Source organism: Daphnia pulicaria, chromosome 1, assembly GCF_021234035.1.
Source record: "Daphnia pulicaria isolate SC F1-1A chromosome 1, SC_F0-13Bv2, whole genome shotgun sequence".
In the NCBI taxonomy this organism is placed as follows: Eukaryota; Metazoa; Arthropoda; class Branchiopoda; order Diplostraca; family Daphniidae; genus Daphnia; species Daphnia pulicaria.
Window position 1 is genome coordinate 10,703,185 of NC_060913.1, and position 16,592 is coordinate 10,719,776.

The following is a 16,592-nucleotide window of genomic DNA, read 5'->3' on the forward strand; positions in this document are numbered from 1 at the left end:
TTTCATAAAAAAATAAACTGACAACTTTTTACCAAAAATCTTTTCAAACAAGATTTTATTTAAAATAATTAAAATAAAATAATTAATAAAACTAATAAGAAGACAAATTGCTTTTGAAATCGTGTATTTATTACGGCTCTGCTGGGCCCTGCTGATAAACATATTATAATCTTACGCAATTATGCGTTGAAGGATAATTTGGTAATTTTAGTTTGTATTTCGTAGCCAATGCAGGAGCAATGAAACGGCCCCCTAAATAATGGATCCCGTGGAAAAATCTTGCGCACCTACCATAATCGACTTTAATTATTTTTGAACCAGAGATAATATGAACGTGAAGTAAATACTGTACAATTTTGGCGCAGACAAAGAAATAAGCATGGCTGGCTTTAAGGAATTATCTTGATCAAGTGGCCCATTTTCAACATCCCAGCCTGCAATTACCAGACAATATTTAATAGCACACTTATATGAATGAAAAATGCTACCACAATAAGAACAAATGAATTCCTGTACCACTGGGAATATCAATACTGCAGCAGGGTGTACACATGTGTAGCATATTGTCAATAATCTCAGTGAATTCCTTTCGAACAGGAGCTTTGAAGCTAAAGCCAAATAGTGCATCCACAACAAGTGAGTATTTTGAATTCAAGTCTTCAGTCACTGGACATGCAGTTAAAAATGGGATTTCAAACAGTTCACACTGCTTTGTAAGATTTTCATAGAGAGTCTTGGCTGTACGCTTGGGATAGAAGATTTCAGGAGAGTAGCTATAAAAGAAATAAGAGACATGTAAAAAAAACTGCTGTGCAAGTACCTTGGATTATAATACCCAAACATTTTCAAATGTCTTGCACAAACAAGTCCATCTCCTCCATTATTCCCTGGACCTACAACAATCAATACATTTTTGGATTCTGGGAATCCTTCTGCAATTGCTGATGCACAACTGATGAAAGAAAATAAACAACTTAATACAAACTACACAAATTATTATGTTAAGGCTGTTATTAAGCTTTACACCTTAATCCTGCTAGTTCCATTAATTGTTCGACTCCAAAATAGTTGAAAAGCTCCACATCAAGTGCAATTGCGTCGGATTGGTTGAGATAACTATGGGGATGCATTTTAAGCGAATGTGTTGATCGTATCAATGGAAATGTTTGACTTTTCCTGTAGTAGATTTGAGAATTCCTGTAAGTAAATATTTTGCCGAGTATACTGATGCTGCCTACAGCAGAACGCATCGTAAAGTAAACGTTATGTCAAAACGAGAACGAGTAAACAGCAACACCTCCTAATTGCCATACCGTTTTCTCAATTATTTCGTATTTTACATTTCCCACGTTAAAAAAACTGTAAGGTTCGGCAATAATCTCAGATTTTTTAGTAGATAACATATCTAGTAGTGCGCAGTTTCATTTGTACAACAATTTTATATTATACGACGATATATTGGAATTTATTTAAAATAAAAAAATGGAAAATTTCGAAATCCACTTTCAAAATTTCAGCATTCGCACTCGTTATTAATTGACACAAATTCAATCGTTTATAATCCAATTTGTTGTTAAGTAGTGGAATTTTCTTAACTTAGTTTAAGTTTTTAACATTACTATTTATAATGTGGAATGTACAAGTGTATTTCAATTTCTGCTAAATAAAGATGATGTGTAGTAAACAAGAATGAAAAAGGCAAATATGAGAAACCCAACATAGCACATAGTTTTTCTGTTACCGCTTCCCATGTTTAAAATGTTCTTGACTCTTCCCATGCTTTTCCCCAAAAGACTGTGTGAGCTGTCAAAATCATCAACCATTCCATTTAAAAAGCTATTTTGATCCTTTGTTTCATGTTCAATTTCAAATGCCAGCTAAAAATAAATAAGAAGTTAGACACAATTACCAATTTTGGAAGAATAAAGCAGTGGCAGCAACTTACACTTTTTAGTCTTGATACTTTTCCGGCTAGTTCCTGGGCAAGACGCTCATTTTGCTCTTCCACCACGTCATCTTGAGCGGGACCTAAATAAAAATAACATTTCACTCGAAAGTAGAACACAAGATTTCAAAGTAAGGCTAGGCAGGAGAAGAAATTCTAAACCAATATGGTTACACTGCAAAATAGATTGAATTTTATACCCATGGCAGAGTATCCCCACTCGTTGTTTTTTTTCCTATGCGCAATTTTCGGTGCTTTACGTTGGATTCTAATAATAAAATAGTCTCACAAGTGTGACGAAACTCGGAAGTTACGTGGCAAATAACTCGAACCAGACTCGAACACCATCACCGATTCACCATTCGCCGATTAGGTGACAAAACAAGAATTATTTAGTCGCTAGGTGGCGATGAAAAGCCATCTGTTGAGAAAAATTCAATATAAAAATCAAAACAAAAGCAAGTGTCAAGTGTCATATCAAAATAATACGGGGCAGAGTAACAATACCGCCGTCACTGAGAATTGAGGTTTTTGTTACGACAGCTGTCGTTTCTTGCAGTTATTATTTATTTAATCTAGAAACGAATCTAGTATTCTCGCAGATCTCTGATTGTATGCTCTTATAGGCTGTGAAACATATATTGACGAGAAGCTTAGACCAGTGTCGAATATCCGTTTTGAAAACGTTCAAAACAATTCAATGGCGATATTTTTTCAAATATGCTTTGTGATATTAAGTTTCTCATCATTTTCACACTGCCTTGACAATGGTTTGGCGTTGTCTCCACCAATGGGGTGGCTGGCGTGGCAGAGATTTAGATGCAACACCGACTGTGTCAATGATCCAAAGCACTGCATCAGGTTCCAAATAATTTTCTTTTTAGTAAAGTAAAGTCTTTCATTCCAGGAATTTTGTCTCAAACAATCTTTACTCTATAGTGAACGATTATTTATGGAGATGGCTGATCTTCTGGTCTCAGAAGGCTATGCCAAAGCTGGTTATAATTTAATTAGCTTGGACGACTGCTGGTTGGATAAAGTAAGAGATTCTGATGGCAGATTGAAAGCCGATCCCATTCGATTCCCTAGTGGCATACCAGCACTTTCCGATTATGTGAGACGATTATTATTTCTTTGAAGTAAAATATAATCTCCACAAATAACTTGTTTAATTAAATTTTTTTTTTTTGTATTTTTTTTAAGATACACTCCCGTGGCTTGCGATTTGGAATTTACGAAGATTATGGAAACTACACTTGCGCTGGCTACCCGGTAAATTAATTTTTTGCTTTACTGTTTATATTTTCAGAATGGTTAAAGTAATTTGTTTTAATATATTTATTCAGGGTATTTTGAACAACATGAAATTGGACGCTCAAACTTTTGCGGACTGGAAAGTTGATTATGTCAAACTAGACGGCTGTTATTCATTCCCATCTCAAATGGATAAAGGTAAAATAATATTTTGTCTTTGAGTACTAGCTGTAGTCTTGCAATTGGTGGAAAATTAAAGTACCGTTGTTCTTCCAACATTAAGGTTACCCCGAATTCGGATATTATCTTAACCGCACTGGCCGCTCAATGATATACTCGTGTTCTTGGCCGTTCTATCAACTAGTTACCAAAATGGAGGTAATTATTTCTGATGCATTATTTGTAGTTAATAAAATTATTCATTTCCCTCTTTGAATTTCAGCCTGATTACGCAACCATCAGCAAAACCTGCAACCTTTGGCGCAACTTTGAAGATATTCAGGTATTTAATTGCTTCAAATGATTTTGTATCGAATGAAACCCAAAAGTTAACAGTAAAATGTTTCCAAAATAAAAAAGGACTCGTGGCAGAGCGTTACTTCAATCATCGATTATTACGGGGATAACCAAGACACTTTGATTCCCCTGGCCGGGCCTGGCCACTGGAATGATCCGGACATGGTATCTAAACTTTCGTTCATGTGAAAACAAAGAAACCTCAACAAACTACTAAAATGTATTTCACGTACAGCTGATTATCGGAAATTTCGGTTTGAGTTACGAGCAAAGTCGCGCTCAAATGTGCATGTGGGCCATCATGGCTTCCCCTCTTTTAATGTCGGTCGATTTGAGAACCATTCGACCTGAATTCAAAGCTATCTTGCTCAACACTGAAATTATTGCTGTCAACCAGGACCCGATGGGCGTCCAGGGGAGAAGAGTTTACAAAGTACGTGATTATTTCCATTTTTATTGAATCAAGAACCAATTCTAAATTGTCTTCTTCTTTATTCGAAAAAGAAACAAGGAATCGAAATTTGGACCAAGCCCGTCTTGCCCAAGAGCGGCCAACGATATTCGTGGGCCATCGTCGTCCTTAATCGGCGTGTTGATGGAACGCCGTCGCAAGTCACCGTTCCACTGCGTGAATTGGGTTTAGATTCCTCAGATGGCTACCACGTCCGCGAACTGAATGAGCACAAAGACGTTGGAATCATTTCACCGGATCAGGCCATCCAGGTCGACGTCAACCCTTCAGGTAAAAAAGAAAGAAAAAAATTGGACCATCGACTAACAGTTACACGAAAAATGTAAAACTCTAAAAGCCTTTTCCTAACTTTGACTGGATGCAGGTGTCGTCATGCTGAAGTGCACCATCATACGAGTGCCCCCTTTCACTCCCTAATGGGATTACGTTGTAAAAAGACTCTCCAACACCAGAAAAAGGCAACATTTTCCATTGTGTACAAAAAAAAATAAATAAAAAATAAATAAAATAAGAAATCTATTTATACATAAATTTTCGCAGTTTATCCAATAAAAACATTCGGATGCAGTGCTATATCTATTTTATTTTATAGGTAAGTGAAGGATATAGTCTTCCGCGTCCGGGCGGATGTGGACTGGAATCGAATACGGAAGGATACTCGATTTGCGTTTGTGTGTGTTAGATAATAGGATATCTATATACAGCCGGAGAAACGTGGGATTAGGCTGAGACTGCCGGTATCGTGAGCGCAGCGACTCATGAAAAGTGCAACAGATCAAAAAGAGGGGGGTTGGGTGTTGAAGGAAGAAAGGATGGATGGAGGAAACGCGCGCATATAGCCAACCGGATCGACGACCGGAGGGCCACAGGATTCGTCCACAGCGACAACAAAAAAAGAAAAAGAGTTTGGCGTTAGATATACGCAAACGCGCTTAGCACTCTGCGAAACGTTTTGGGGGGGGGAGGTAACTGATTAGATAGTCAGAAAGGAAGTTTGTTCTCCGTCATAACAACAACGTCTTCCTTCGATTTCCCGTGGGGGGGAGCTGGAAGAAGAAAAGGAAAAGACGGTCAACATTTCCCGATGATTGTCACGATTCACGGCGATAGAGAAAGTCAACACTGTTGCGATAACAAGCTAAATCCCGCTGCGCTGTTAGTCATGACAATCACGAATCTATAGTGCTGGAAATGCACGGCCCGAATCAACATAAGCGGATTCCGGACGACGGATGTCAACTTTCTTGGGTTCATAACTTTTGATGGGGACCAATAATTGCCCCAAAAGTTCGTGGTTAGGTAAAAATAAAATTTCACGGCAGTATATAGGCCCTGAATAATCGATAGTGCATCATCTCTGGCTGTCGTCTTCCATCGTTATGGGGTCTTATAGTGCCTATACCTATCTGATTCCTTATTGATGGCAACTTTTTCAGGTGAAGCAAGACATTACCAGGTGGCGTTACAAACTATTGTATTTTTTCCCCCCTTCATATTCTGCTGCCATCAATCAATCAAAGGCTAGATGACAAATAGGTTTTGTTACTAAACGAGGTTATGTAGGTATATAGTACCCACTACCTATAATGGCCGCCGTCTCTTACTCCTTTTTTTTTCCCCTTTTTCACATCGGGAGTTTTTGGGGTCGAGTAAAGAGCGCGTGCTGTTTAAAGGAGTAGCAGCGGAGCACACCTGGGCGAAGAATGCACAAAGGAGAGTGCCGAGTGGGTTGTATTGATTTTTTGGGCGTAACCGTGCAACGCGCGCTGCTCCCGGAGAGACTAGCTCCCGTTTCGTGACTGGGCTGGTCTCTTCGTTGTTAAGGACGTCACAACAAGGTTGCGTAAACTGACTCGATATAATTTTTACCCGTTATAGTATATCTTAAGCGTCGTGCTGTAATTATTGATTTCGTGTCGGCCATGGAACAGCATGCAGATCCTTTTTCTATACATTTCAATATATCAGGCCGCTGCTGCGCGGGCGTCACCAAATAGTTGCGGGTCACCAGGAACCTTCAACGGTCTGGAAAAATTAGACCTACACTATAAAAAAGAAGAGAGCTATCTAGCTTATATATATTCTGACGGCGAAAAATAGATATGATTTCTAGTGTGATTGTCGTCCAGGAAGGAAATATAAGTGGGCCTTGGTTACTATACAGCTGGAAGCGATGGTGCATCCAACCGCGAGGAGCGGCGGATGTAATCAAGACGACCCAGCCATGAAATGATAAGTCGGCTTGTGCAAATTCCAAGTAACAAAATAGAGAGCTACATAGCGCTTAATTTTCATTCTTTATTATATCAATTTGCTTTGCCCGTATACTTTTTAATTATGGTAGATGTAAAGGTGATGCTGTCTGGATAGAAATCCAAGTAAGGCGATGCTGTCATAGTGACGAGAGCCGATGGAAAATGCCATCAATTATGGAGACAAATGATTACGATATGCGGATGCACAGGGCCCTGCATCAGTATTACTAATATCCAAGTTGCCTTCGGGCGCAATCAATATTGGATGGCTTCATAGAAAAGCAGACCGTAATAATGATGCCTGCATGAGCCTAGATGGCATATACCCGTCGAGTACCTCTTTTTAATTAAGATAAGTGAAGATAAGATTGCAATACCGAGAACGACTCTGCTGCTTGGCAGCGGTGTGCTTCAACAACAACAACTTTTGAGAGAGATTCGACCAACGGCCGTTTGACAGGACAGTCAAAGGGTTCTCGTTGTTGGCCAATTAGCCAGCAGCACGAGCCCCTCTCATTTTTCTATACTGCGCAGCATTTCGTGTTATTTCATTAGCCGAATGGTACACATCAGCTTGCGTGTTGTTTCGTCAGCTGGGCGACAAATGCGCATGCCCCGCCCATAATTAAAAGCGACCGCAAAGACAACCAACATTTCTATGTCTTAGATTGTCTTACCCATCTACACATTCCTTTTTGGATGTATAGTACAGAAATCAAAGCGGAGACTTGGTGTGTAGCAACAGGTCGTCGAAGACCTCGAGTGATGATGACAGAAACAGAGAAAATATACGACTGGTGGTTTTGTTGACGACTGCGCGCCACGTTGAAGCTGTTGCACCGCCCAGCTGCTGCTGGTGTAGTAGTAGTAGTAGACCGAGTCTGTTGGCTGCCTCTCTCTCCTCCTCCCTATATTTGGCTGGCAGCAGTTGCTCTCGCATTCATCCCGCAGTTCACAGTGCTACGAACCTTGACAGAGTGATCGCGGCTGTTGATCGCTCTCATGTTCTCCCGCTCTCAGCCACCGACCAGGATTATTAGGTAAGTCTATACTACACCGCATCATCTCTATATATTTGTTTTTGATCGAGTATTAATCAAATTCTACAGATCTATTCAGCAGCGTTGAAAATTCCAACCAGCTAGAAAATGTCTTACTCGTTCCGTCATGGTGGTAAGAATCAATCGACTTCATCATCTTCTACTTCTACGACGAGCGGAGGTCACCAACGAATTGCTTACGGCAGTCGATCGACCAGCACGGGAACGCCGCCGCAGACGCCGACCATTCGCGTGACATCACCCGTGCCGGACGTCGTCGGAATGATTGACATTTGGGATCCGGAAGTTGTCGAAGATGAGCCGCCGCCGCCGTCGTCGTCGTCGTCGTCGACCACTTCTCCCAAGGCCTACAGTTTCCGCTACAAAGAGGAGAAACAGCACAAGCAGCGCAAACATCACGCGACGGAGAATAACAAAACGAATTTCTCCGATTCCGCCATGCAAGCCGATCCTGTTGAATTGATGGAATCGCCGTCCAGCACAGCGCAACAGCCACCGGTAGCAGCAGCACAACAACCGGCGATCGAAGCGACAGTCATTTACGTCAATCAAATCGGCGACGCCCTGAGTCCCATTGACGACGACGGGCTCAAAACGGCCGGCGAGTCGGAAGAATCTTCCGACTGCGAAGAAATCAGTCAGATCAGTGCCGTCACTCAGATTCCGCGTGGCGAGTCCAGCCAGCATCAGGAGCCATCATCGCCGCTAGTTGCCGAGGAACCGGCTGATCCGTTGATCCCGATAACAGATCCAGCAGCGATCCTGCCGGAAGAAAAGACTCTTCCGGTGGTGGCCAGCCACTCGCCTCAACGCATCATTTGGGAGGAGATGGTCTCGCCATCATCAGAGGCCGGTAAACCGGTGAAACGCGTTCAATTCAGTCGATCCTTAAGTCTGGTGCCGGGATCCAGCGCAGCTCAACAGACGACATCCGTCGAAGGTGCCGACCAGCGCGGCGGAGTCGGAATTATCCGACCCGGTGCCGGAAGGCGATATTCCAGTTTGGATTCGGGCAGCAACCCGGTGAGTAGCCACGACATTTTCCCGTCGATGCTCACCTTTATCGGCGAACAGCAGCATCACCAACCATCAGCAGCGATGATTTCCGATCGGAAAATGTTGAGTCCGACTCCGGAGTCGGCCCTGGAGAGCGCCCAGTCGCCTCAACAGGAGAGCCAGGAGTCCATCGTGGCGGCCAAGATGGACCAAGATGAGCTGAACGAGTTACAATCGAGAGCCGACGAGCCCGACGGCACAATGACGACGTTATCAGGTACCTAATGACTCAAGTGCTGTCCTATATAAGGCTGTATGTGTACACTTTATTCGGCCATCGATTATACGGCTGGAGAGAGATGGCGATGACTGTGTTGACGTCAGTTTCTATTTTTTCTGTGACTGTCTCTCTGTGTGGTTGGATCTCTCCTATCGATCCGTCTCCCACCCCCTTCTTTTCTGGTTGAAGCCTTAACAGCTATAGTAGAAATCGGTAGAAATATTTTTCAAAAAATATAAGAGCTAGAGAAAAACCCTTCAAGTTGTGATGAACCGTTTCAAGATGACTGGGCCACTTAACCGGTGTATACATCATTATTTGCTTGGTTTCTTTGTGTGTGTATTATCATTCATCTTGCGTTTCTATATTAGTGACTGTCGAGGAGGTGGGTGTTGAAGGGATGACGAATCAGCACGATCCGACTTGCGATCTCTTCGACCGGCTAAACGCTCTGAAAAACGACGAGGAACTCATGGATTTAGCGACGGGATTCGTTCTCCAGTTGCTTCGCTCAGCTCAAGAAGAGACGCTCAGACGCGGTCACGTAGCCAGCAAGGTATCGACATTTCAAGTAAATAACCGTGGCGTGGCGTGTCATTCTAATGACACGATCTTTTCATGATGATGTTCGACATTCTAATCTGAATTTGTCCTTTTTCTTTGTATTTGTGACTTTGCCAAACGTCGTCGTCGTGGTAACAGATGGAGCAGAAGAGCAAATTAAGTCTCGAATTGCAACGTAAGTTGATTGAATTTCTTTTCCTCTTAGATATTATTGTCTTGTAATAAATAGACGCGATTGCCTAGAGCCCAAAAGCCCGTCAGCGCCGTCAAGTGTTGATGAATATAGAAAAAGGGTTGAAGAGGCAAAGTAATTAAAAATAAGTCCGCCATCGAATTCCTACATACATGTATTTCTCCCGACTCTTATTTTCTTTTCTTTTTTTGTCGTATTTACTTGATTATATTTCGGCGAAAAACAAAACAAAATAGTCTGGGTGAAACTTTTCATATATTTCTCGACCGGAGCGCAGGCGAATATGTTTGGATGCGCGTGTGAGGAGCGCAATCATTCCGCCATCAAAGGAATAATGGGCCCGCTTGATTATCCGCCGTTTTCTCTCGCTGTTGCGTCCAATGTATACACGCCGTCTTCGTCAATATTAGATGTCTACCCCCCTACCGAAAAGTCTGAGCGTTAGCCGGTACTGCTATATTACGCCAACCTCTAATATTGACGTTGAGCAACACAATCGAACCCATCGCACCAACAATAGGCGCATCGTTCACAGCTCAGCACCAGTCTCTTTCTCTCTATAGTACACTAGATATAGGATTAGCCGTTACTATATAGAATAGTCGGCTAGAATTAATTGTCGCGGCCTTTGAAATTTAATAATTGAATTTCGACAATAATTTAGTAATCACGCGCTATGGGCTATAATATAGGAAAAATGTGTCTAGCGCAAATAAATGTCCGACGTTTACATCTTGAATCTTTTCCCATCTACTACTACACGTATTCAAGTCCCTTTTGTGTTCGCTTCATGAATCTTGGATGAATACTTGAAGCGCGAAATGATGTCGAGCTGGTTCTTCTTCTCACTGTGCATTCGCGCGTGTCCCAGCCCAGGCATCGCCCATCGTCGTCCCACCAATGAGAAAAAATCCATACTACACATATTATATATAGTCTCCTGTTATAGTGGACGTCCCCCCCATTTTCTTTTATTTCGTTTTAAATCAATAAGAACTTTGTCCATAAGATCTTTTTTATTTCCCCTTTATATAACAACTGTGTGTGTGTTTTTAATGTATACCTTGACATAAGGAATGACAGCTAATTTATGTCTGCGATGTTTTTTTTTGTTTCAGATGTCGCCGTTCCGAAAGGGAGACACAACCGAAAATGGTACAGCCGACTGCGAATGCTTTTATTACGAACTTTGACCTGCACTTGCGTACCGACTCACCCCAACATCCAATCACCTTTGTCCAACTAATCCCTGAGCAGCGCTGGGGGGAAAAAAGAAAAGAAACAATGTGCTGGTTGCTTGCTTGCTGCTGCTGATGTGAGTTTGACAATGTTCAGCGGTCGATATTATATAGAAGAGGAGCTCACATGGCCGCGCACGTCTTAAATGTAACATGTCTAACCCTTTGCGAATTACCCGATCAATTATCAATCGAGATTATCAACCACCTATAATAGAACACCCTGACCCGGAACACTTTAATTTTTTTTTAAATTATCATTTCAAAATATTGATATTATAAACTCCCTACCGTTTAATTCTATACCATTTATACGTGAATCGAGAATTGATGTCTGCATATATCATGTCGTTATTGTGTTGATGATGGCCAGAAAATAAAATAAAAAGAATACAAATTACGAACCGTAAAAAAAACAAAAAAAAAGTTTTGAATTACATTTGGATGATGCGATAGAGGCCAACTTTGGTGACGCGTCGTATAATAATGAAGGGAAACCGACACTCTGGAAAATGAGGGAGAGAGTGTAATAGAGTCTGTGATGGCAGGTGCTGATGAACGTCATTAAAGAGAAAGGTGATAAAAACTATGCGATGACTATATCATTTAATGAGGGAAGATATTTAATGACCTGCCGTCAAGGATTAGTGTCAAGTGCTTAGATAGTCTCTAGACGAGAGTCGGATGTTGTATCCAGGATTATTCCGCTTCTCTCCAGCGTCCCCGGTAAACTATATCAAATTCTTTTCTCATTTTTCTTTTCACTTCATTTTTAATACGAGGGTTAAATATTAAAAAAAAAAAGGTTTTATTTCGATGAAATTGGGTGATGTAATGATCAGGTTTTATTAGTCCACTCCACTTTTTCGCCCGTGACGCAGTATATCTCGGGGTAGTAGTACATCTTAGTAGTCGGTTACAAAGATAGCAGCATCTCTAACAATCCGTGGGCTAAGGAATATAACCCAATGTTGGGATTCTGTTCGCATCTGAGTGCTCACCAGATTGATGATATGATATAAAAGGTGGATCGATGCAGCTGGGCCAAAAGGAACACAAAAAAGTCTAAAGGTAAAATGATAATAGGAAAAGGTAGGAACTCGCAAATGGATTCTAAAAAAGATAATAGAGTCTATAGAGCAGCTCTCGTTTTGATAAAGAATTCATTCGTCTTCTTTCTCGTTTCTTTCATTGGCCAAAGTTGTTACAATGTAATCACTCCGGGGACCACAGCAGCATCACATCCAGCCAGCAGCAGCAGCACAGCCAAGCAGCCTAGCTGGTGACGCAGACAGGATGCTGCTGTCGCTTCAGTTACCGTGTGCACACTGTGCATGTGTATATATATCGATCCGCAACGACTACGGCTATTGATCAAAACTCCCCGAGTGAACCAATCCTGCAGGATACATGTCACACAAAAATTGAAAAGAAATCTATTTTACTTTTTTAAAAACAACTTACAAACTCTGACCGTCAATGTACACCCAAAAAAAAAAGAGTTTAGACTTTGACATGGACACGAACATCAACTTGATTTCACAAGTGTTTTCGCACAGCAGCACTCGTAAGGAATCATTATAGAGAGAATACTAAGTTGGAAAGTGTACGGCATCCCGTTTTTGTCTTTTTATTTTCTATCTCGTTATGAGCGACCAAACGTGAGAACATAAAAATAAAGACGAGTACTACTATACCATAGTATTATATACATTTGTGCTCCCAAGTAAAAAAGAAAATCGTGTCATGCGCCAGCAGAGAGACCTCCAATCCTTAAAAAGGGTGGTGTCATCTCAACGAACTCGGCTACCGAATATATATAAATATACAGAACATGGTATGTGTGTGTGTGTGTGCATACATAAATATAGACTGGGGGGGTCTCTGACTCTGATCTCCCTTCTGAATTCTGTCGTTCACACTCGCTCTCTCCAGTGGAAAAAAGAATACAGCAGCAACTTTTGGGGGTCGAGAGATAATATAAGAGCTTTACTGTGGCTACCGTTTTGATGTCTTTCTCGTGTTACCAGCAACTTCTTTGCCTCTCTCGGGAGACGGACGAGTTTTTACTGTCCAACGCGTATATACATAAGTATAGTATTATATACTGTAAAGTAGCTAGCTAGCTGGATGTATTGTCTTGCCACCTGATCATGTCCCATCGAAGAATCTATTTAAAATAAGAGCCGGAAAATGTATTCATGAAAGAAAAGGATTGATCTTATTACCATCTATTTGATGGCCTTTATGTGAGTATAGGGAAGAATAGCTAACAGCGGGAATGAAAAAGAAAAAATCATCATCGGAGAGGACGGAATATTCGATCCGTCGTCGCTTTCCTTTCTTCCGACGGAGGCCGTACTTATTCACTAAAGTTTAGTCAACTCTTTTGAAAAACGCCGGCTGCAAAACGGAAAAGAAAATGATGGAAATGGGATTTTTTTTTTCTTCTTCATCAATTTTTTTTTTTTTTTGCGTTCAAACTCTCGTCAACTTTTTCAATTTTGAAACTTCCGCTCGATTGGAACGAAAATAGCTTCAAAGGGGTGCGAAGACGAGTCAAGTCCCGGCTTTTTTTCAACAAAAGTTGATCGATCGATCGTTTGCTGGAATGATTCGAGTCTGTATTTATATCCCATCGTACAGGATATAACAGCAGATGAAATCTGAACAAGAGAGAGAAACGTGAGATGTTGAAGGAAACTAACTTTCGCTATAGCTGCAAGTCGGATTGATTTCCTATTACTACTACTGTTACACTTCGTGTAAATCTCACGCCGGTCAATATATAGCTCTACAATACGTATAATAACATGTTGCACGATAACAAGTGTCTGCATTGGGCTTCTATCCTTCTTATAGGGCAGCTAAAAGATCGTCTTTTTTGAAATTCAGTGTCTCCAATTTGGGTTGTTACCGGTTGTTGTAACAGTGTGACATTGATGTTAATTATATTGACCTAGTTTTATTTCCTAAATGACCCCTAGTCGAATTGAACATGATTAGGTTTGGACAATGTAACGCCCAACGAACGAACATTAATGGTGTTATACATGTTACTGTGACGGCACCAATGTATTCCCTTTGTGTAGTCTCTAGATGAGAATCGATTGGGTCTAGATGGGAAATCTAGGCCTCGTCTCTCTACTTTCAATCCATTACTGTCACACATTTCCCAGTCTGTAAGTTGATTTCCAATGGAAGTGTAACAATGACCTGGAAACTCCCATTCGTTTTCCCAATTTAGGGTAATTACACCACCCTGGGAGAGAGCCCACGCTGCTCTACAAAAACACATTTATCGAATTTTAAATTAAAAATGATTAAAAAATCTAGTTTTATAAAAATTCTGGGAATCCATTCAAATGATAGTGACACAAATAATCTGTTGGGAGTGGAAATAGATTAATATAAAAATTTATTATCATGTGAATTCCAGCGGGACGGAGCCCTTTTGAGCTAAATTGCTAAATTTGGCACACGAGAGGATGTGCCTCCCTCCCTCCTGCCGACTGTCGAGTGTACTACACACACACAGAGACTCCACTCCCCGGAAATAACTAAACAACTTTTTTTCTTCTTTCTCCAAAAATTTTTCTCTCCTTTTATTTTCCACCACTCGGTTCATTGTGAGCTCGTTGCTGCGTCCTTTTTACTTTTAGTTCTCTACAATAGGGAACCAGTAACACACACATCTATCCAACGGCTCTTCTTCTTCTGAAACCGTAAGTTATTTAGGTGCTCACATTCAAAATCGGTAGAATTCCGGTTCTTTGAATTGTAGAAAAACAGGTTCTGCTACGTCGATTATTTAAACTTGATATTTTCTAGAAACCGGTTTTTTTTAAGTGCTGCTCGCATTTCTCGTCCTTTGATGTAATAATGCAGTTGAGATATTTGAACTGAGCTCTTTGTGTGTACATAATGAAGTTCCAACCAGTCCTGCACATTTCTGTGAATTGCGAAATAGACCTGACACTGGTATTGCATGAGACATTATGTCATTGGCTATACTTACACAGTTGGCTGAACATACACTAACCTGAATTTTTCTTTTTTAAGCAGACTAATCCAAAACTACCATCATGACAGCATTCTTGGAGCAGTACCGTGCAGGTCTTGAAAAAGCATTGAACGAGCCAGGAGTAATAAACGATTTGCTAGCCAAAGCTGAGCAGCGTACAGGAGTAAAGAGACTTTACATAGCACTTGGTAAACTCTTTAACATTTCTGTGCTAAAGATTTATAATGAAATTAAAATAAAATAAATATTTGGGTCCACAGGAATGATTGGTGTCATCGCAATTTACCTTACTTTTGGCTATGGTGCTCAGTTGCTATGCAACTCCATTGGATTTGTTTACCCTGCATATGCGTCAGTGAGAGCCATTGAGTCTGACAAAAAAGATGATGACACAAAGTGGCTTACTTATTGGACAGTCTTTGCATTTTTCAGCATTATTGAATTCTTTTCTGATATTCTTTTGTCTTGGTTTCCCCTTTATTGGCTTGCAAAGGTAACTTTCTTTAAATCAACCAAACTTTTATATTGTGTACACAATGCAATTACATTTATTATTTGTACAGTGCATCCTGCTGGTCTGGTGCTTTGCTCCAATCTCATGGAATGGTTCTGCTGTGATTTATAACAGAGTGATCAGACCCAGATACCTCAAATACAACACTAAATTGGACAAAATTGTTGGCGAAGCTACAAACACTGCCTCTAAACTGTTATCCCAAGGACTTGATATAAGTAAGTAACATATCTTTGGAAGATTAGGATTATTAATGAAATAATTTTCCCTTACAGCTCAAAACTTGGTTAAGAATGCTAACAAGGATGATTAAGTTAATATTTTCATTCTGTGTGTTTCTTCTCTTTGAATCTATTTTGAAAATTCTGTAATTCCTTTCAAAATTAGTCACGCGAGACTGTCCTGAATTATTGATTGAATCCGTTTTCATAACTTTTTGTAAACTTGAACTTACAATACAGAAACAAGTCACTTACAATTTCAATGATTTTTTAAATTCAAATATTGATCCCTGCCAATGAGGCTGACTTATATTTTTCGAAATTAGAGTGTGATTTATAAATCAATGACATGAATGAAATTTCATTTAAATTCCTTTTTTATATTAAGAATATTTTTGCTGTTTTATTTATGTTTTCGAACTTAATTTACTAACTGCTGATAAGAGATGTCTTTTGCAATAAGGGATTTTTTAACAAGCATGTGTTTAAGGCTTTAGGCACGTTTGAGTTGGAGTTTGAACAGCCGCTACAAAAACGATAAAAATTTCGACATTTACGTATTTCTTCACACGATTGGCTAATGAAGTGAAATAAAAGATATCACGGATCGGTAGTTTTTAACGAGATTGTGGAAGACCGTGACAATAATACTAAAGAATAAAGTTTCTTTTCTAATTTTTAAAAGCACGTCGCACGTGTACGACGTGCACAATTGAAATCGTCTGCATTTTCCCGCTAGATCGCTGAAATCGATAGTTAATTTAAATATTTTTATCGCTACATCGAACATGGTCAAGAAGATTGTTTAGAGCAACTCGCGCAACAGCCTAGTATGTTATATATCATAATGAAACAACCATGTCCTTACACTATCTACAACTGCAATGAAAAAATATGAAAACACGTCCAATTTCTAAGCTCGTCGAGTTATCTTTTTGTTATTGTCTGTTTGGACTATTTCAACGTAGCGGCATTTCTGTTTAAAAAATGTTGAAAACGTTGGTGAAATAATGTGTTTGGCTTTTATTATCAATTTTTACGACTTCCCATTCCTTCTGT

At 40.2% G+C, this 16,592-nt stretch overlaps 4 protein-coding genes across 7 annotated transcripts; 3 read left to right on the forward strand and 1 right to left on the reverse strand.

The window, feature by feature from the left end:
* Positions 1–107: 107 nt before the first annotated feature.
* Positions 108–2,328, reverse strand: LOC124336164 (NAD(P)H-hydrate epimerase). The gene is made up of 8 exons (XM_046789899.1): positions 2,146–2,328; positions 1,946–2,028; positions 1,656–1,877; positions 1,027–1,268; positions 836–952; positions 517–773; positions 353–434; positions 108–287 (listed from the first exon to the last, which is right to left on the reverse strand). Exons 1-8 carry the CDS (start codon positions 2,147–2,149, stop codon positions 164–166), a joined length of 1,131 nt encoding a protein of 376 aa, XP_046645855.1. The 5' UTR covers positions 2,150–2,328; the 3' UTR covers positions 108–163.
* A 44-nt stretch (positions 2,329–2,372) lies between these two features.
* Positions 2,373–4,695, forward strand: LOC124347915 (alpha-N-acetylgalactosaminidase-like). 2 transcript variants are annotated; one of them, XM_046798488.1, is made up of 11 exons: positions 2,373–2,472; positions 2,572–2,806; positions 2,885–3,059; positions 3,149–3,217; positions 3,292–3,397; positions 3,483–3,577; positions 3,642–3,701; positions 3,779–3,880; positions 3,951–4,148; positions 4,220–4,457; positions 4,552–4,695. In XM_046798488.1, exons 2-11 carry the CDS (start codon positions 2,646–2,648, stop codon positions 4,602–4,604), a joined length of 1,257 nt encoding a protein of 418 aa, XP_046654444.1. In that variant the 5' UTR covers positions 2,373–2,472; positions 2,572–2,645; the 3' UTR covers positions 4,605–4,695. The 2 variants fall into 2 exon arrangements, with proteins under 2 accessions (XP_046654444.1, XP_046654445.1); XM_046798489.1 differs by having other exon boundaries at positions 2,385–2,503.
* Positions 4,696–5,513: 818 nt separating this feature from the next.
* On the forward strand, positions 5,514–11,143 carry LOC124346758. 2 transcript variants are annotated; one of them, XM_046798404.1, is made up of 6 exons: positions 5,514–6,444; positions 6,540–7,482; positions 7,552–8,776; positions 9,151–9,350; positions 9,482–9,518; positions 10,655–11,143. In XM_046798404.1, the coding sequence occupies exons 3-6, from the start codon at positions 7,591–7,593 to the stop codon at positions 10,780–10,782; spliced, it is 1,551 nt and encodes a 516-aa protein (XP_046654360.1). In that variant the 5' UTR covers positions 5,514–6,444; positions 6,540–7,482; positions 7,552–7,590; the 3' UTR covers positions 10,783–11,143. The 2 variants fall into 2 exon arrangements, with proteins under 2 accessions (XP_046654360.1, XP_046654361.1); XM_046798405.1 differs by having other exon boundaries at positions 5,515–6,444; positions 9,151–9,335.
* A 3,140-nt stretch (positions 11,144–14,283) lies between these two features.
* On the forward strand, positions 14,284–15,790 carry LOC124349401 (receptor expression-enhancing protein 5-like). 2 transcript variants are annotated; one of them, XM_046799981.1, is made up of 5 exons: positions 14,284–14,499; positions 14,837–14,986; positions 15,059–15,291; positions 15,362–15,530; positions 15,588–15,790. In XM_046799981.1, exons 2-5 carry the CDS (start codon positions 14,860–14,862, stop codon positions 15,623–15,625), a joined length of 567 nt encoding a protein of 188 aa, XP_046655937.1. In that variant the 5' UTR covers positions 14,284–14,499; positions 14,837–14,859; the 3' UTR covers positions 15,626–15,790. The 2 variants fall into 2 exon arrangements, with proteins under 2 accessions (XP_046655937.1, XP_046655928.1); XM_046799972.1 differs by having other exon boundaries at positions 14,286–14,499; positions 14,840–14,986.
* The last annotated feature ends 802 nt before the right edge of the window (positions 15,791–16,592 follow it).